Here is a 21,126-nt window from a genome sequence, read left to right as displayed (position 1 = left end):
TGGGAAGAAAGCAGAATCTGCTTCTCCTAAGCTAATGATCTCTTTTAGAGAAAGCCTCGAGACTTAGCAATGCTTGCTGCAGCAAGAGAAAATGCAGGGGGACAGCTATAAGCACAGCCTAGGCAATCCTGGTAGGATAAGGCCCTTTCTAAGGGACTTGATTATGTGCTTAATACTGATGATTGAGGCTAATTAACCTCCTTCTCCTCCCCCAACCCCCCCAGTCCCAAGATAAGCTCTTCCACTAATGCTTGAGTCTCTCAGGACTCCTACATTATCTAGTTGAGATACTCCTGGGAGAAGAAAAAGTATCAGGAGTCTGAAAGGCAATTATCACAACTCTTTCCCCTTCCTTTCTATTCCCCTGAACTACCTGTAAGTGGAAAGAAGCATTTAAATGACATTTGTTTCCTCATCAGAAAGGCCAACAGAGAAGGAAAGTATTTGAAAGACTGTACAGCCATAACGAGTAGATTTGTCAGATCATCTCACTTCAGCGGGTGGCCCTTGGCTTAAATAAAAAAACCCAAAGAAGCAAACCGTTCTTGCACATTAAATTAGGATGAGCACAAGGCAAAGAAAGTTTGAGGACTGAGACCACTATGTACTCCCTGTAATATGGCATCTTTCAGAAACATAGATAGAAACGATAGGAAAAGTCATGAAAAAAACCCCAGCTGTTAAATCAGTAACAGATGGCCAAAGCAGTCTTACAGTTAATGCCTTGACCCACATTAGACAAAATTTTAAAATAATAATTAAGAAGATTGTAATGATAATGTAGGAGCTAATTCCAGTACACACGTTTTCCTGTCCACATAAAGGCATTTTATTGAGGTATAAACTTTGCAGAAGATGAGGTAACAATTTGCATAGGACTTACGCAAAACTTCACAATTGAAATTTACTTGGCATTAAGTACTGTATGTGGAGGACTGATAATTCCTGCTTGTTAGTTCTTATCAGTGCACAGTTCTGTTAATGCTAGTGGTAGGACCATGGAGAAGGTACAGCAGTTTCAGGTAATGGAAACAGTCAGATTGAAAATACTTTCATAGAAATGTTACAGCTTCTTTTGGTCTGAATTAGAGATTACCGAGACCAACAATGCTTGCTACAGTTTAAATTGAGCTTGCCCAATGCAAGAAAGAGGGGTGCTAATAGCAATGACAGTGAGGTGGGTGAATGTGGTTTTGTGTTTTTGGTGGTGTTTTGTGGTTTTGTTTTTAAGAAAGCTTTCTGAGTTACTGGAATAAAAAAGCCCCTGGTTGTCAAGTTAGTACTTTGACTATGGCACTTGAGTTTTAAGTTCCCAGACTTTTTAAGGCTTAAAACATGGAAAGTCTTGGTAAAGATACATTCTTGCATTATTAGATGCTCCTCTTACATAAAAATAAGTTCACGCTCTATTTCCTTGATTTCAGACTTTAAGAAATTCTATCAATGTATCTTTAGTGTAGCTCCCTTGAAACTTGCAAAATAATTTCACTTTAGTCACAAAGAATATACAGAGTGTTACCTATGAAAAGTTCAGTTACTATTTGACATGTAAAACATTCCTTGCTTGTGAATGTTAATATTCTAAAACTTAGTAGCAATTCCTGCAGACAGTAAAAATCACGGTATCATTAGAACTATCCTATAAAATGTACAGAAGCATATATAAAAAATTAACCAGAGAAACATCAGTTGCCCATTGAAAGTCATTTTTCTAAACCAATTCAAAACTTTTATCAAAATACAAAACCAGCTTAAAAAACAAACAAACAAACAAACAGCCTGAGGTAAGAGTTAAATGCAAATAGCAATCTTTTTTCTTAAAAAAAATAGCTATATTGAAATTCTAGGTACTTTAAAAGTTACTTACTGTCAATAAAAACTTTTACTAACAATTGTAAAGAGCACTTTAACTCATACAAAAGTACATAAACATTGTACACAGATTCAAATTTAAAAAGTACAATACTGTACTTCTGTTTCATTTAAAAATATATAGTTATGACAATTCAAACTTTTACCATACACAGTTGACTGGCTTTGGATTAGCTGCTACTACTGTTGGCCATGGAAGAGCCAGCTAATTCTGTGTGCTGCTGAATTTCAGCTGTGCTAGGACACAGTGTTTTACCATGTCCGTTTGCCTGAGTAAGTCGTTGGCTGTAAAACAAAATGTAGGCTTGAGCCTTGCGTACTTCTTCCATAGTGCACATGTTGAGTTTCGAATCATTGCAGTGTACCCAAAATCCTGCGGCGAAGAAATACACCAAAAAAAAGACATCAGGACACTGATTTGAAGTAACTGTGTTACACTTAATAACCAATCAGTGTTCAGTCCCATTCAAGGAGTTGTAAGTGAACCCTATGCTGTTTCAGGCCCAGATTAGCTTCCTCACATTTACAAGAGAGTTTATAGCCAGAACACATTTAACAAGCCAATACAAAAATTGAACTGTTTTGCTCTACAGAACTGCAATTCTCACTCCAGGCAGTTCAGCTACAAGTGACTCCCCTTCTGCTTTTGACAGAAGACAGTAAGCCTATCAGTTCAGAATTACAAATACCCCTTTCTCCCACACTCCTTATTCCACAGCTGATTCCTACCTCCTTCTGAATTGTAGCAGTAGGCAGTGTAGTGCCCTGAGCCAAATCCTTTCCCGTGATGCATTACCACAGCGGACAAGTCGTAGATAAAGCAGTCAGGCAGGAGGGACTTGAGGGATTCTCTGCAGCAGTAAGGCTCCATGTTCAGCATCTGATCAAAATTAACGTGTATGCCGATCTTCTCACGATGATTGCGTCCTGACCACCTGGAAGGTTGTCAAATGAAAACTTACTTTTTTTTTACTTTTTTTTTTCTTTTTTTTTTTTTTCCCCAAAGAAAGAAAGTGTTCTGAAATATGTTTTAACATAACAAATTTTATCATCACTGTTGTCTTTGTGCACAAGATCAATGCTAATTTGCATACTTCTTTTCTAGGCTTCCTCTTTCACTTCTGTATTTCAAGGCCTTTCAAAATGTGTCTATGGTAGCTACTATTCAGCCATAAAAGGTAACAAAAAATGTATTTAGAAATATATTAGCAACAAAAGGAGGTCCAAGGATAATCTCCATTCTTTATTGGAAGAGGGGGCTGGGGCGGGGCATGGGACATTGCCACAAAGGATAAGGATAAGGCTGAGGTACTTAATGACTTTTTTGCCTTGTCTTTAATAGCAAGGCCAGTTACCCTCAGGGTACTCAGCCCCCTGAGCTAGAAGACAGGGACAAGGAGCAGAATGAAGTCCCCACAGTCCAGGAGGAAACAGTGACCTTCTGCTCCACTTAAGACACACACACCTCTATAGGGTCAGATGGGATCCACCTGAAGGTCTTTTCCAACCTAAATGATTTTATGATTCTCATCTTCTGAAACATCCATCTTAAGATCTGTGTTACAGTGACTGGGAAGTACTTTCCACATATTATTTGATCTCAAATGTATTTTCCAACCTAAATGATTGTAGGATATCTAATCAGTATTTCTCATTTATTCTATCTCATTTTCAGTTTCCTTCGTATTGGGCACAGGCTAATGCGTGGACTACGAGTTCACAAAGATGAAGTCTCCACTTCCTAGCTCTCAAGCTAATGCATTAATATTAATGTATTTGGTTATATGAGAAAGTTCTATCTGGCTATGTGAGACTTCCACTGAATACAATCTTGGTTTATACGTTAGTGACTATGAGCATTTACTCTACCTGAAGATAACACAAGATTAATTTTTACCAACGGAGTTCACAGCAAGGTTAGTAGGTTTTGACTGAAAAGAAGGATGAAATAATTTTGCTATTAAAGTAGCAAGTGTATCCAAAAAGTCAATTCTCTACTTACAGTGTATCTTATTGGCATTTAAATTAAAGAAGAAAAAGAAGTTTCGAATAACTATTTCCATCATACTAGTAAAAGGAAATTAAACTGATGCTGAAAAACATTGATCCCAAACAACAGAAAGAGCAGAACTGAATGGGGCAGTTTGCAGTACTGTTTGCTGTGGTACTACTTACCTAAACCGTTTAAGGTGTAATCTGAGAACCTGAGGTAGTCGACACACCATAAGCTGCTTCTGAGCTTCTGTGAGTATAACTGGTTTAGAAGAAAACTTCCTTCGTTTTGCTGAGGCCAAACACACAGTTACACAACACAAATCTTGATAACAGCCTAACAGTATTTCAGTCTAAGATTTATGCACCAAATTTGTGTGGACCTGAATAGCTCTGGTTATGTGCCTCCTTAAAAAGGATATACTGAGAGCCATTTTGCAAGGATTATTTTATGATGTAAGTATGAAATACTTGTGGTCACTTAGGTTAGTCACCTTAATATAAAAAGCTGATGGGTTCTTCAGCTGGGAGTATCAGAATTGCTATTAGTGTGTGATCAGACTTTATCTAAGAGAAGCATCACACTTCAACACATCCTTTGAACAATTTAATCTTCTAGGTGGCAAGTAACAGCTGTCAAATGACCACATCAGGACATAAGAAGGACGACTTTGTTTGCAACATACTTCTAAGACTTTTAGTATTTTCTTCTGTACTTTCACTGTCAGCTTACTTTACATTTTACACAGAGAATGTATGCATGAGTACATACTGTCTTTACTCACTGTTGCACCGATCGCATGCATATATCTTTCCTTCCAAAGCTTCGGTTTCTGTAAACTTGGCCAGCATTTCTGTCAGCAGACATGGATACTGAGATGACATCTCCTTGCCGTTGCAGTGATACCTCTCAGGAAACTCCAGGGATAAGTCCCAAAAAGGTTCTATGGTATTTGATTTATTGTCACAGGCAAGACATGTAACCTGTAAAATGATATTTCATCAGTTGCTTATACTCAAATACTTACTTTGCTAAAAGTACCGTAATAATAGCTTTTTTTTAAAAAAAAAAATCCCCCTAGAGATAACTGATGCAACCAAAGACAAGACATAGTCATTTAACAGAAGAAATGGTACACATAATTTCTTTTCTCTGAAGTAGCATGTCCAATACTGTTATCACATACAGGTATATTCTTAGAGAAACAAAAGCAGTGTCAGAATTGTCTGTCTGGGACTGTCCAAGAGAAAGCAGCTGGTGGAGTCTCAGGAGTCTTTTCTCCAAAAAGAAACACTCCAAAAATAAAATTCACATTAGAGAGAGAAAGTAAAGTTTAGAAACAACAACAACAAAAAAGCACCAAACAAAAAAAACAGCTGGGGGTTTTAAAGTCATATCCTTCTTACTTTGTAAGTCTTCCAGGGAAGCCTGGATTAGGAAGCATACTTCTTCAAAGAAAAATTAACAGGTAAAAATAATTTATTTCTTCTTTCAGTAAGTGGATCCATCGTCACACTAGGGAAAGGACAAGCAGTAAGACAACATAAATAAAATGTCAAGAAGTGAAGTGAGTCAACCTGGAAAATGCAGATAATACATCAGGGGACAATTATGATAACATCCAATATTTATGGAAATAAGTTAAAACCAGTAGCTCTCTAAGTTGGAATGACAACACACTAGGTGCTGATTCGCAATGCAGTCTTCTAAAAGCCAGCTCAAGCTGCTTACAGAAGAGTGCCACATCATTTGAGTCTTCTTCCAAAGGACCTCCACCCTTCCATGATCCATGTGGATTAATAACTTCTATTAGCAGCTGAACTTACGCAGTAGTGAAACTCCATTTAGACTGCAACAAGCATAGTTCATAAAGGCTATACAGAAATACCAGTAGATATCAAGTCTGTGTTTGAGACTAAAGATACACTCACCTTGGTATGTTCAATACAATAAAGTACAATACAATCCTGAAGATTAATTACCCGTGTTTTCTACTGTTAATGTATTTATTGGCTTATAAGTTGCAGTTGACCACTAACTCAAGCAGCTCTAGCCTCACTGCTCTAGAAAAGACACATTCTGAAAATACATTGAATTTTAATTGGGCTTAGATAAGATGGCTTTGACAGAACTTCCATAAGCATCTAACATGTTCCCACCCCCTTCCCCAACAATTAAACTTCCCCACCAATAAGATTAAAGGAACTCAGAATTTTCATATAGAACCTACTATCAAGATACTGCTATGTATCAGCTCAGAAAAACAGCCAGGTGTGATGAGACACCACCATTCATGTTTTAAAGTAAATGGAATATCAAGTATTTCCTTAAGTTTGCACCACAAGGGTAAGTAATTCTAAATTAAATCTCTATAAACATGCTTCCTATTTAGGAAAATACCACAAGTTGGAACAACTAATACAAAGACGTAGTAATAAAGGAATGAAAAAATCCACAAGGAATCCAAATGTTATTTCACAGGCACGCCTTTGCGTTGCTGCTCTACATAAATTTGGTGTAGTTCTCTTCAGTTAGGTTAGTAAGCCCACACAAGTGTGACACTTGGTTTTGTTTGAGAGTTCCTTTACAATCCTCTAAAAGTTTGCTGTTACACAGTTATTCACCCTGCTTTGACTGTTATTTCATGATCATTTATATAATGACAGACCTGTCACCTTATGGAATCTTCCTTCTAGGTGTTCTTGTGAGTAACTAGTATTTAATATATTCATTAGCTACAACAGCTTGTACATGATCTATGCATTAGCATATATGTATTTGTGCACCTGTACATGTTTAGCAGTGGAGTTAGGAAAGCTGGTAGCTGCTTTAAGTTCTAAGAAGAAGAAAATGCCACTGCCTTGTTCTTAGAAAACAAAACTTTGAACTTACATGGCAGAAAAGAGAATCTTCTCCTTTAATTTACACTGACAGGAGCTTCTTTTGTAAGCGCTAACATCTGGCAGCGCTTCAAAGCCACAAACTATTAGTAATTCAGAGCCAGAATCTAGACTTGGAGACAAAATAATATGTTTGGCCACAGTTCAAGCTAACTCCAGCATAAAAACAATATGACTAATAGATTTCTACTGTATAAATGGGTGATTTTGTTGGGCCAAAAGTTGATTTAACTGACAACTTAAGAATTTGTTGCACACGAACGCACACTGAAGATTAAAGAGGTCAGGATGAAGTGCATACATGAACTCAGTATGTACTTCAAATAATTTCTAACAAGTCTGAGGTTTAAAATTTAGCGTGTAATGTTAATAGACTAGGTTATTTTCAGATCCTCTTTCCCAACTAGCTAATAAGTACTACCTCAAAGAAAAAGAAACAAATAATTGATCTAGTTTCTGATTTTTGCCTCTCAAAAAACTAAAAAAACAATACTCTAATGCAACAGTGCTGCTTCTCATCATCATGCAACTGCAAGCAAAGCTGACCTGTGTTGACAAAATCCTGTACTGATATAGAGCTGCACTTACTTTCTCCAACTCAAGACAGTCCTCCTCACCCTGAGTCTGCAGCAGAGTTAAACTCTTAAAGAGTTCAACTGGGATCTGCGTAATAGCCAAGTAACCTGCAGTCTTCGGATACGCATACACCCAACTGTATCAGCCACTGTGTATAACTGCTCCTGTACGCTCACTCAGTGGTAAATGAGAGGCAAATCAGGGCTGGAACAAAGGTTGGAAGTATTTTTCTTAGCCAGGCCCGAGCTCATAAATTGGGTTACTTAACAAGTAGGAGGATCCCTACCCTTCGTTGGAATCCATCTGCACTGGCCTGTGCAGCACAGGCTTTACAACACTCCCATCACTCCTCTTTCAGTCCTAAATGGCACTCCTTTATCTCACACTCCACTTCCATTCACAAAGTGCAACCCAGATTTTCTTCTTCATGAAGAGCACTGAAACTGTATAAACTGCTCAAAAGCTGAACAAGACGTGAGGTTTTTATAAAACCAAAAACACACAAACTCACAGGGCTGGCAAAAACTTTTATACATCTGTCCAGTGTAGCTCTCTATGGTATGAGTATGAATAACAGTAATAGAAAACCAAGTCTGCTCTAGCAATCTGGTTAATGACGTTTATCTTTTTATGACTACATTTTACAAATTCAGAGTTTGATTTCACCTTCCCCATTATATTCCATAATTTCTATTTCAGGAAGCCTTAATGCTGTCCTTTGCAACAAAGCTACATGAGAAGTTTACATTAGAGCAAAGAAAGTAAATTCCTGGTTTTAGCTAGTCTGAAATCTCTACCTTATGTTCTTCCCTGACCACCCTCTCATGCCTTGAAACATGGGTACTTATATACAATTGTTTGGTTAAAGCTCAGTATTCAATCATGGGCCAAAGGCCAGACTGAAAAGAGATGGATCAAATTGCTTGATTGAAGCTAAGCATGGAGACCACTTGCACAAGGATCATTGTGCCCACAATAATTTGATGGACAGCCACTGCCCTGGATGGCATTTAACCTAAATGCAGCCGAAGAAAATAGTTAACATTTTGCTACAGAAGAAGCCAATTCCATCATCAGCTGTTTTGCCTATTTTGCCTGCACTTGCGTGGAAGAAAAACAACTGTTACTATCTCTGCTCTTAATTCTTTTTTGTTTGGTTGGTTTTTTTTTAAGAACAGCAAGATGGCCAGCCCCATTTTTGTGCTTTCACTACTACTTAAGTTTTCACTATGTGAAACATATATAGAAAGAGCAGTAATTGCATTTTTCCACAAAGTAATCCAAGTAGAAGGGGATTTCTAGGATACTGCTGTAATACAAAATTCTACATGACAGTCCATACTGTATTTCTGCAGTCATAAAAAAGCCCTAAACTTTGTAGTGATGAGTATACAGCATCATCACAGTTATCTGTATCTATTTAACAGAATAACATAAGCATAACCACAGCAAACCATGGTCTGTGATTCAATTGCCTCTTGTAGATTAACTTAAAATGTCACCTTCATCTGGTTAGAAAGCAACTTGACAACCATTTTGTGGTTCATGCTACACGTAAAAACAGCGACTGATACCAGAATACAGAAAACAGTACGCAGGTCACGGATTGGTTTAAGTGCAAATTCTCCTATGACCTGCCTGAAGTTCTCATAGTTTTTAATAGTGTATTCAGTGGGACACTTAACACCCAGCTCTGCACAAGTCAGCTTCAGCATTCTCCCCCAAACCTTAACTCACAGCATACTACCCAAAACCAAAGGGTGTCAAACACTTCCCTTTCTCTCAGTCAATCTGTCCTGAAGTAGCGGTTAAGAAAGTAAACGGAGCAAGACTTGCAAGCGAAGGCAGCGCCTTTTAAAATTTTAAAACATAGTTTACATCCTACAATGGTTAGAACCTACTTCACTCTCTGGGTCTTGACATACTCACTTCTCTGAGCGCTGCACACTTACTCTCCCAGGGTCCAGGGGGAGGCATTCTGCTCAGACTCCATCTTAAAAATGATCAGGAAGTAATCAAACCATTTGGGATTTTTTTAAGTATGCCTAGAGATACCAAAATTAGTTCTTACTAGGCATTTCTATAATAAATGGTGAATTATTGGGAAAAAGTCTCACAGCCCACAACAGGCTTGTCCTAAGAAGAAATGGTAACTAATCACAATTTATCTGTAGAGGAAACTTGTTACTAAATCAACATTGCCACTACTATGGCATAAGATTTTGCCAGCGTTAAGTATCTGCAATAGACCTGCTAAACTAGCTTTCTAGATCAGCTAGATTGCCTAGATCAGCTTTCACAAATACTTCATACTAGTTTCCCTGTTTCCCCCCTGCCCGGTAAAATCATCCTGACAAAAATGTAATACTGGTACAACTACACACATCAGAGTTACTGCTTATAAGATCTCTGCAGATATGCAGGACAATTCTCCGAAAGCAGTGCTGAAAACACACATTTACCCTGGAAGCTAAAATCTGCTATTTCAATCTCTGGACTTTTACATATATACCTGCCCACTTCCTTGCTTAATATGGACAGAGTTTGAAATAAAGATACTTTAAAGATACTGTGCTATTTAGCTGGGACCAATTGAAAAAACACAAGCCAAAAAACTCTTGACAGAGAGAGCAGCTAACCTACTTGAGCCCTTGAAGTGTACTTTGAAGATCTGTGGATCAGTGTAGATCAGTGTACCACATAACTTCATAGTGCAGTATCTTCTCCTTTCCCACTGAAGGACTGAGGACAGAAGATAGCGGGTACCTTCTACGAGTACAAACACTTGAGGGATTGAAAACAACTGGGACTTCAATAGATATATTGGCACCTGCTTACATTCCCAATGGGGTTGAGAGGGACAAGCCACTGCTCCAGATCTGTCTCCAAAAGCCCATGTTTACAAGATACTCCTTTGTCCAGTAAGTGCTACAGCACAACTTTCTCCAGGCAATCCCTGGAGGAAGACTAGCATGTGAAAAAGGAAAAAGAGGGGAAGGGTTTTGTAGCTAGTTATGCTGTCTTTACTTCCCTTAGATGTACTGGGTATTGAAGTTTCAGTCTGTGTTGCAAAGCAAAAAGCTCTGATCCTAAAAAGGATATTGGAATAAAATAAAAAAAAAAATTTAAAAAAAGTCAAGAAGCAATCCACTTGTGCTATTCCTGAAGTTACTTGTTACCTAGTCTAGTATCCATAAAGTAATAAAAGATTTCAAGTAGTAGGTGACAAATACTCACTTTAAATCAGCCAAGAACATTACAAAACAACAACTCATATAAAATGTGGAATTGTTTTGACATCGCCTTAAGCTTTTCCTAATTATCAAAAAATAATCTGCGTAAGATTCTCACACACCCGATTTTCTCCTTTCTTAATCTTATATCCTAAATTAGTGCTGAACCAGGCAGCCACTGCAATAGCAAGAGACTGAAGGCAAACTCAGGATTATGACTTCAAGTTAAAATAGAAGAGCTAGAAGAATAGGGACAATGTTTTATTGCGCATGAAAGTAATGTGAAACCTATGTAAACATACAGCTTATCTGCATTGTAAGTGATCCTCTGCGTACTGTATCAAGAGTAGTTCATAGTATTGCTGAGGTTTGAAGGTCAAGAAGACTGACTTCACTATGCTTAAGTACCTCACAGAATCAAGTACGTTCAACTGGTATCTTCAGTACAAAGGGACAGTAAGGATAATAATTTTTTTTAGTGATCCTTAAGTGGAAGGCAACTGCACACAGAAAGTAACTTCTCAATTCCCCTTATTCACTGAATTAAGATGTAGCTTATTAAATACTGTAGACTAAAATCCCATCCTGTTTTTAATGCAACAGGCTACAGCTCCAACAATCTTCTAGGGAGAAACTGTAATGCTGTTACAGCTTGTAGGTAGATACAATTAAACCTACGGGGACAAAGCATACACTCCTTGCTTTTAATAAGTAACGTTGTCAACGATGTGATGACACAGCAAGAAGTACGTCACATTTTAATTCAGCTCTGCATGGATGTTTTCTTGCCTTTTTTGTTAACTGCATTATAGAACTTTGTGCCAGTTCTGACAAATGCCTAGTGAAATCATGATGCAGGCAGCTTATTGAGGAGAGAAAAGTAATAGCCTAATGAGAGTCTTTAAAACTTACCCTTCTATGTCCAAACACCAGGGACTGAATCATAAGATGACCCGAATACATTTTATCAAGGAAGAAATGTAAATCTTCAGGAGTTACCTTTTGCTTTTAATACTTACAATGTTCCAAAGTGCTAGTGAAGACTTAAACTGAAACAAAAGAGTGGTGGAAGACAAAGGGAACGTTAGGAGATGAAGTGTTGGATGTTGTCTGTGGAACTGCCCAATGAGCTAGGGAGGAATTACTACAGATAACAGCCTCAATGCTCTTTTCCTTGTTCCCCTCACTTGAGGCATTCAAGTTCATCAAGGCTGTATTTTGCACACAGACTTTAACCAGCTGCAGTAAAAGAAATATGTGTTGTAGTCACAGAAATCACAGGATAGCTCAAAACTGTTTAATTCCCTTTCAGTCTTACTTGATGACACTTGAGTGAATTATCACTATTTCCCTCCCTGGTTTCAGGAGGGTGGGAGGGTTTCTAGTCACAAGCCTTTTCACATAACAAACCTAAAAGCATGTAAAAGTGGTACTACTGAAATAATGCGTGTGCCTTCAAAACCTTGAAAATACTTCCAAAAAATTAGATCTCGTAAGAAGGCTTGGAATGCAACAAAACTTTGTCAGTATACTTAAGAATTACTTTGTTTTACTAACAAAGTTACTATTTTGGACAGGAATGTGATTTTCAAATAGAAAGCTTTAATGACATAATATACTAGACACTTTAGCACAACCCTGACACAAGATAGATAAACTACCTTAAGGAAAGGAGGTATGCCAGCAGAAATGCTCTTACACTGGGCCAAATGGAAGGTAGAGGATTATCCGGTTTTTTTAGTTGATAAAACAGTTTCTTGTAGTTACACAAACCCTAAAATAACCTAAAAGCCAGCATATGCTGCAAACAACCCTGTTATCTCATGATAAAGTTTACAGTATCATAGCAGTAAACAATCCTACCTTTGTCAAAAACAACTTGGATTTCTAACTCCACATACTAAAACATTAAACTACAAATCAAAATAGAACAATAGGAACATCAACATTTTTGTTAATCTGTGTTAGAACTATGTCCTTTACCTGACATATCCATAAAATGCTTCTGTACTCCTTCATTAACGTGTGCATGCATACTAAAGATCAGTTCCTGGGGACCAAGACTTTCCCAACCTCTGTTCCTGCTGCAGTCTGGTCAGTTTTTAGATTAATTCAACAGAAACCAGCATTTGTTTGTTCAGTCAGTTCTCAGGCGTTTGTACATACACACGGTTGGGATATGCATAATCGTAAGTGGACACACTGAAGTACTTAACAGGAAGCCGAAAAGAAGAAAAAAGGAGAGCAGTCAGACAGAAAAAAGGAGAGCAATCAGACAGAAAAAAGAAAAACAACAGTTGCCTTCATCCCACAAATTTAGTTCCTGTGCTGACAGAACCTTCTGTACCTTTATGTTGCAACAGAAAAGTATTAGTATTCCTGTACACAGCATCATTACACGCAATTACTCCGTAGTAATGAATCTCAAATTCAAGCTATTTACTGAAATAATACCCTGCTTGGCAGCCATTACCTCATCAGTTTCCACTTAGACAAGATTTAACACCTTCCTTAACACTTTTTATCTAGTATCACTATAGGGATAAGCTATATACTTAAGACTGTAAATTCTTTATTCCTACAAATTAGTTGGTACTTAATAGCAAAGACAGATATTTCTCAGTGCTTTAGAATACCAAATTTAAACTTTCATTTTTATCCAGTGACTCTTCTATTGAAAGTTTTATGAGTATCCAAATGACCTTTCTTCTGAAACCGTGTGTATTTAATCCTCCCCATGCCTCCTCAGTAGTTACAATTGTATTGACCTTCAGTATTATATTAAGGTATGCTAATTATATTAAGTATGCCTACCACTGGCCAGTATAAATCCATAACTACAAATCATTACATTAAAAAAATACTCATAAAACATACCTGACTTAATAGCTGTCCATGAAAGATGCTGTTAACCACGTTCAAAACATGTTTTATAAGTTTTCTTTGAGAAGCAGGGATGACAGCTGTGTATCTGGTTCCCGTAGCCTCCAGTTCCTGCTGCACTTTATCCAAAAGTTCACAGAGAAATTCCTGAGCATCTTGTTGGGCATATCCTCTGAAGGCTGGAATTAGTCTCCACACAGAATGAAGCATGGCAAAAGGAGACACCAGTGCCCATTTGCCAGACCACATAACTTGGAACAGAGTATGCAGCTCATGACAGAGAGAAATATGCTTTGAACTGGGCTCCCTGGGCTGAATAAGTTCCATACTTCTACTTTTTGATGCTCCTCCACTTAAGCCAGAGGATAAACCAGGCCGCCTCACAGAAGATGATCCCTTTGCTTTCTCTTGGCTCTCATTCACATGTAATGTTGAGGCAGCTATTGACAGGTGTTTCGATGAAGATCTGGTTTTATCATTGGTTGCTGTTGCCAGCAGTTCCTGAGTTTGGTTGAGGTCAAGCTTTAAAAAGCATTCTCGAAAAATAAGTAAGTGACTTAATACCTGCAGGACAGAATTCATATAGCATGTATTTCCCAGGTTTCTCAGTCCTGTTACCCCAGGAGTCACTGTGGGCCTTCGTTTAATTGGAGAGTCACTTATTTTTTTCAATCTTACTTCATCTGAGGTATATGTTTCTTTCAACTCTGCCACAGATTCCATGTTCTGAGATGGTTTTTGCAGGCAGGGTGCTGTTTGGGAGGACATTCTAATCTGATTTTGCAGACGACTGCTCTTTCTTGGAGGCATCTTTTCCATCTCTGCTTTCAACTCACGCTTTCGTTCTTGTCTTCTCTTCCTAGCTTTGTCCCTTCTTTCTTCTGCTTCTTCCCTACGTCCTTCTTCCAAAATCTTTTTTCCAGTAGGTGTCAACTCAAACCATGATCTGAATATTCTTCCCAGGGATGCACGCCGTCGGTGCCAGAGAGCTGTGAACATACGATCTTCATTCCGAAGCAAGGCTTGGGCACCACCATGTGAAAGGTAAGAATCATCACTTGTGCCCATAGAACGCAAAGTCCTCCCACTTCGAGTAGTGCACTCATAGTTTTGACTCTTGATTGCACTTAACGTACTTCGCAACAGTTTTAGATCACCAGTTGCATTATCATTAAGAACATAATCATCACAGAGATAACAGAAAACATACAGCTCGTTTACTTCCAATGCCACTGGATGACTGCTCTCCTGAAAGTGCTTTAGTGCATGTTCTTCAATGTATCTTCCACACGCCACATACGAGCAGCTGAGGCATGCCCACACAGATTCGGTAGTATTGCAGTCCATGCAATGCCATTTCTGAGGATTGAGAATGGAGTGATCTTGGGCCAGACGCAGACGCCCGATGTGCTTACATTTATCCATTGTTAAAACTGAACTTGCAGAGATACACTGGCAAAACACATCATCCAAACTATTCGCTGTCCATATTTCAATCTGCAACTAAAAAAAAGAAGTCATAAATTACAGTTCATAAATACCCAAGTGCATCACTTTTACAGGTATCAAGAGTATACCAAACTCATACTTGAGGCCAAGATCACGACTGCCATCCAATTAAGTGTCACCAAACACATAAAGGCAGTCAGTTACGTGGGGCCACAATCAACATCATCAACTGCAGTTCGACCTTCAGACTAAATGGTCTCAATCTCACTGTGTTCCCAGTACCTTCCGACTCAGGACTGAAACATACTAGCCACACTTCAGATGAGGCCTGTTTTTTTCAGGGCACCCATTAAATTACAAGACACTGTTAAAGAGTTTGGATACAAACAACTTAAAATGGGACAAGTTGCCAGTGAAGCTGCAGGTGTCCCATCCCAGGAAGCACTCAAGGTCAGGTTGGATAAGCTTTGAGCAACCTGATCTAGTGCAAGGAGGGCTGCCCATGGCAGGGGGCTTGGACTCGAGGATCTTTGAAGGCCCCTTCCAACTCAAACCGTTCTGTGAGACTATGGCTATAAACTGCTCCTATTAATTCTTTTCCTAAGCATAAGTGCAAGAAAGTGCAGAAGTACAAAGTTCGCTTAAATTTATTATGTTTACACAGTGCCAACAGTTCAGACAAATGAGGCTTTATACAATTCAAACCCTTAATTAAACCACACCTTTAATTAAATCACTGCACCTTTGTGCTCAGGCAAGCCCATAATACCAATGCTCTCTACAATAATGTATCTTCAATAAGGACATTTTAACATGTCATCCTAACACCTCTGAAAGCAAAAGTGTGACCTAAAAAGCAAAACTTGCTTTCTTCATAAGACAGAAGGTATCTACCTCAGTTGCTGTAAACTTTATAAAAACCTGCATTTTGAACGATCTTTCTAATCCATGTCTTCAAAAAATTATTTAAAAATTTGGCCAACACTGGCTTACATCTTTTAATAAGTTTATGTGGTAGCATTTACTTGCTCAAAGCTGCTGTATTTGCTTTGTCCTATAAGGTGCGTTTACCTAAAACAAACAGGCAGGCTCTGCCTAACAAGAATTAAAGAGACAGTGATTCATTCTTTGGTTTTGCCATCTTTCGACTATCTCTATAGAGAAACCATATATCAGGAAGTTATTGTATTTGATCTGGGATGTTCGTACCACGATGTCACTAGCTAAAGAGCTAAACAGCACATGGCACCAGTATCATTATGCACAGTATTTGCCAGATGAAACGATTATTCATCTGAGGGGTACCAGGGGTTTGTAAAATATCCAGGCTATGCCAATTAAGACAAGTTGCACCGTTAAAAATGCATGCAGATTGTAGACCTGACCTAGGCTCTAAATTATCAAGGTCCAGGATTCTGTTTTACAATAAGTAAACCACATCACAAAAATACTGAGTGATTCAGACAACTCTGGATAGAACCCAAAAAATTATATTCCCGCTATTATCCTTAAATATACTAATATTTCTCCATTTTTACAATTCAGAAATACACAATAATAGGTTACTCAACTTAGAACAGATGTCTAGGTCAGAATAAGCATTAGACTGAGGGAATCCTAACGTACAATGCCATGACACTGCTAAGGGAGGGAAACAGGTAAAAAGTTGCAGCTAGATAGGAAAAGAACCTTTAATTTTCATTTGGTACTTAGATAAAAACTGTAGTTAAAAGATTTAACAAAAAATTGCTGTGTTTGCTTAAATGGCCCACAGCTACTGCCTTTTAAAATGTTACAATAGAGACACCAGCATAAGAGCCACAAATAACTCTAAAGCACATAATCAGCATCAAGCACTGCAACGCACTGTTAGGTGTTACCCTGTAATACAGAAAAGGTTGAGCCAGCTGTAGTGAAACTAATAAATTATACAGTTTTACATACCTATATAAATCGTTCTCATTCAGTTTTATCCAAGACTTGTCTCTAGTCCGTACTCGCTGACTACACTGAAGAATTTCAGGAACCATGACGTCTAGGTACCCATTCAGTTTCCCAGGTTAAGTACCATTCACAAGTGTATCACAGGAGATCGAGATCCCTTGTGTGCTACCGTCAACAGATCACACAAATAACACCTTGATGAGCTTGCTATCATCCACAAAATTCTTTCCTTCTAAAAGGTAGTCTATCGGTAGGCTGCTAATGAGATCCTTTTACAAATAGCTTTGCTTACCAAGTTTGGGTTTTTAGTCTTTACAATTACTGCTAGAGCTATCCCATGTCCTCTTCTAGTCTGACAACCTGTTTTCCCCAAGAAAACTGAGCTTTTCTAGCACTTGATAAAATTCACATAAATTTCAGAGTTGAACTATGTATGTTAATCCTTCCTGGACTATCAAAGTAATATCTAAAGTGTGCTGCAAGAATTAAATATAGTAGAGAGGATTTTAAGAGACAAGACTCATCTTTGTGTTTTTGGGCTAACAGAAATAGATTCTCCTGCGTAACGTATTAGTAACGGTCCTTTCCAGCAGGCCAGAAAAGAAAACTAAACCCTGCCTTCCCACAGGGCTGTCACACACAGCAATGCTGTCAGTCAGAGGAGTCTGACAGGTCAACCCTTTCTGGTTTTGTTAAAGTCACTGTGTAAACACTGTGCCCTATTTAACCCTTATTTTTAATAATATATGGTCAGAAAATGTGTGTTTCTCTATTTTAAAAATATTATCAAAAGTGAAACTACTTACATGTCTCAATGTAAGCAGATACTGGACTGAGGACAAAACAGCCTGCTGATTTCAGGCACTGTGCAAACCAGGGTTGCACAATCAAGCTCTTCATGCAAAAGCAACACGATTCTACGAAAGCACAAGATCAGCGGCTTGAAGAAAAAAAACTAAAACCCCAGCTCCCCCACCAACAACCAAGCCAGCATGACATTTTCCCACCTACGTCGTCGTGTGGAGAAAAGGAGATGAGGTGGAAGGGGGGAGGGGGAGGAAAATCATTGACATGGGAGAAGTCTTTGAAGAAATCAAAACGCAGAGTTTGGTCAAAAAGACAGAAATATCTGAAAAGTCTTTGAAAAAGCTAGAATTACAAAACTGAGACCAAAAAATTTTCAGCTGAACGTCAAGCAGCATGATGACAGTTCAAATGTTTTAAGATGTGGAGTACTGAAGGACTGAGACTGACTACGTCGAGTCACAAAATCTAAAAACTTTACCTTAGAACCAAGACTTGTTAACTAGAAGAGCTCAGGGAAAAAACAGGGGTGAAGTGACAGATAATGGTGGAAGAAACCTAAAAAATACTGCACAGTCATTCCCACTCCTAGAAGAAAGCTGCAGCCAGAATAAAATAGTACAAGCAAATACTCTAATGTTAAATTTCCCTGAAGAAAGTTATTCAGCGCTAGTTTATGCATTCTTCTCTCCCGAGATTCAGTTCTGTGCACACACACAAAGAAACTGTGAATTAGTTGACCAGCACTTCAGAGATCAAGCCCCCCTGTGTTCTTAGCACAGACCTGAGCTGAAGTGGTAAGCAAAATAACGAGTACCAACACACAGAATAGCACCACTGGAAGCATTAAGTTGTCTGGTAAAAAGAAACACAAAGGTATATTTTTCTGCACCAAAGTTTCACAAGTTAGAAATAGAGGTATATGGAATAGCTCTGCTTTTTTTTTTTTTTTTTTTTTTTTTTCATTGAAACACATTTCAACTTTACTGGCATACTCATTTCTTCAGTCTCACTAAAGAATGGCTGGTAAAATGTACATTCTGGGGTTACACATGAGCTGAAAAAGTACTTGATGTCAAAAAAACCCATCCAACTTAGGAAAATGGCTGGTTTTCTTCCATTTGTGTTCCGTGTAAACAAGAAATTAAGATTCATCTTCACAGCTAGTACATTTTAAAATTGTAACTCTAAACATAACCGAAAGGAAACTTTTTCCATTAGTGACAACTTTGTCCCTTAGTCACGACTTTTGTAATTAATTGTTTGGCAAGTAAATGAAAAATCAGTTTATCTCAAGCGTTGAACTAGAAATGCAATACAGTTTTACAAATATATAAATATGTGTGTGTCCGTGTGTGCGTATGCTTGTCTGTGTGCCTGTGTTTACACCCCCATGTGCCCTATTAATATGCTGGCTTTTACATCAGATGACATTTTACCGATTGATTTTCGTCAGGTTCAGAGTACTTGAAAAACCAGCAATCACGGGTACTTGAACAACTGAAAGTTCTAGATAACAAGTCTGCTAAATACCAGGCATATGTACTGCTTTCTTACACAGTTCCTTTTTTAAAGACAGCATCCCAACAAAACACTGATGTGCACAGCTTCAAGCTGCGGTACAGTCCTGCGGGCATAGCAGTTAAGACTTAAAAATCAAAGCAGCACTTCAAAAGGAAGTTTTGTAAATTATTTCCAATGTTTAACAGTGCAGCCTTTCACAAGAAAGGCCTCAGCCTCCTTTCTTTGGAGCCATACAAATCGTCACCTAACTTTTTTCTCCTTTTTTTCCCGCCAACTAAGGAATGTATATACACTATGCTGCCTAGAAGTAGTCATTTACACCAGGACACCGGCACAGCATTACACTCTATGTCTCTTGCTGCGAATAACCGGTCGTTCCCAGCAGCTGAGAACTCAAGGTAAACAAATAGTTTAGATCGAAGCACTTTCACAGAAGCATGAAAACCACCGCATTTCTAATTAGTCTGGATTTCCACTTGACGGTTCTATCCATTTAGAAAAATAAGCGTCCCCGACCGCTCTGACAGCCGCTCGGACGCCGCCTGGCCCCTGTTCTGACAGCCCGCGCACGCACAGACGCTCCAGCCGAGCTGACCCGGCGCTCGACGCCGCAGCCCGAGCCTGCCCGCGGCCGCTTCGGCAGGACGGTCCGGCGCTTCCCAGCGCCCCGCGACATGGCGCGACTCCGCGCCTCTCGCCGACGAGCGGCACGGGCCGCAGGAGCCCCGCGGGACCGGCCCGGCGGCGCGGCTCACCGCCGCCCCCTCCTCCTCCCCCCGGTCTCCCTTACCTCGACGCCCTCCCGACCCCGCCGGGACGGGTGAGAGGCCCGGGCCCCACGCAGGAGCGCGGCGGGGAGGCGGCAGGACGTCTCCTGCCGGCAGGGGAGGACGGTCCCGGGCGCGCCGCTGCCCCGCCGCTCCCGCCCCGGCGGCTCTCCTGGCCCCACGCCGTGCCCGGTTCGCCCCCGCGGCGACGGGCGCCCCCTCCTCAGGTATCCCAGCGCGGGCACCGCGCCGCCGCGACCGCCCCTCCCCGGGGGAAAGAGTGCCGCCACCACCCCCCGCCCTGCCCCGGCCACCTGCCCCGCCGGGCGGCGGGGTCGCGGAGCCGCCATCCCGCTCCCGCCGGCCGCCCCCGCACGCACCCGTCACCCGCCGCTGCCGCCATCTTGGGCGCCCCGAGCCACAGCCTCCTCGGAGCGGCCCCTCGGCGACGTCAGCGCCGCGCGGCGGCCGCCCCCGCACCCCACACCCCCCCCGGCCCGCCGCGGGATCCCCGCGCCCGTCGCCCCTCAGCCGCTGCCGCTCGCCCACGGGTGGGCAGCGGGCGTCGGGGGAGGGCCCGCGGGCAAACAAGCGGCGTCGGGCTTGCGGGGCAGCGGCCGCCAGGCACCCCCCGCGGCCGCCCCGCCCCGCGCCGCCGCCCCGCACCCACCTGCCGAGCGCGGGGCGGGAAGGGCCGATCGCCATGTGCCGGTGGCGGGTCTGTCACCAGATTTGTAGTGGCAACACAAGTCCTTCCCACGTCTCCTCCCACCTCCCCCGGCCGCCCCCGCCCGCCGCCGGGCCAAGCGGGCCGGTCCCGCGGGGCCGGGCGCAGGAAGGCGGGCGGGGAGTGGAGGGGCTGCCGCCCCGGGGTCGGGGCTGAGGCGGGCGGGCGTCGGAGCCGGGTCCCGAGGCACCGAGGGCTGCTCCTGCCACGGCCTGTCCCCGCAGGGCACCTTGTTTTCCGTCAGGCGGGTCTGCACCCAACCGGGAGACGCGGCGTCCCGGGCTTCCCCGGCGGGTTTCCTTATTTTCCTTCCTACGTTTCACTCTTGTTTTATCCTCGGCGGCGTCGCCCTTGTTCGGCCGGAGCGGGCCCTCCGCTCGCATTTCCCCAAGCGGGCGGCGGCCAGCGCTGCACCCCGGGCCGGGCTCGCAGGTGCTTCCCGGAGCCGTGCCTG

General features: G+C 41.0%; 1 protein-coding gene across 7 annotated transcripts; it reads right to left on the bottom strand.

The window, feature by feature from the left end:
• Positions 1–805: 805 nt before the first annotated feature.
• On the bottom strand, positions 806–20,711 carry USP44 (ubiquitin specific peptidase 44). 7 transcript variants are annotated; one of them, XM_037389072.1, is made up of 7 exons: positions 20,616–20,711; positions 17,657–17,767; positions 13,452–14,960; positions 4,650–4,848; positions 4,048–4,156; positions 2,602–2,807; positions 806–2,245 (listed from the first exon to the last, which is right to left on the bottom strand). In XM_037389072.1, exons 3-7 carry the CDS (start codon positions 14,880–14,882, stop codon positions 2,043–2,045), a joined length of 2,148 nt encoding a protein of 715 aa, XP_037244969.1. In that variant the 5' UTR covers positions 14,883–14,960; positions 17,657–17,767; positions 20,616–20,711; the 3' UTR covers positions 806–2,042. The 7 variants fall into 7 exon arrangements, with proteins under 7 accessions (XP_037244969.1, XP_037244973.1, XP_037244975.1 ...); XM_037389076.1 differs by having other exon boundaries at positions 4,048–4,126; XM_037389078.1 differs by lacking the exon at positions 17,657–17,767 and having other exon boundaries at positions 20,616–20,707.
• Between the last annotated feature and the right edge of the window lie 415 nt (positions 20,712–21,126).

Source organism: Falco rusticolus, chromosome 5 (genome assembly GCF_015220075.1).
Source record: "Falco rusticolus isolate bFalRus1 chromosome 5, bFalRus1.pri, whole genome shotgun sequence".
Taxonomy (NCBI): Eukaryota; Metazoa; Chordata; class Aves; order Falconiformes; family Falconidae; genus Falco; species Falco rusticolus.
The sequence above is the reverse complement of the archived record's forward strand: the minus strand, read 5'-3'. Positions and strand labels throughout refer to the sequence as shown.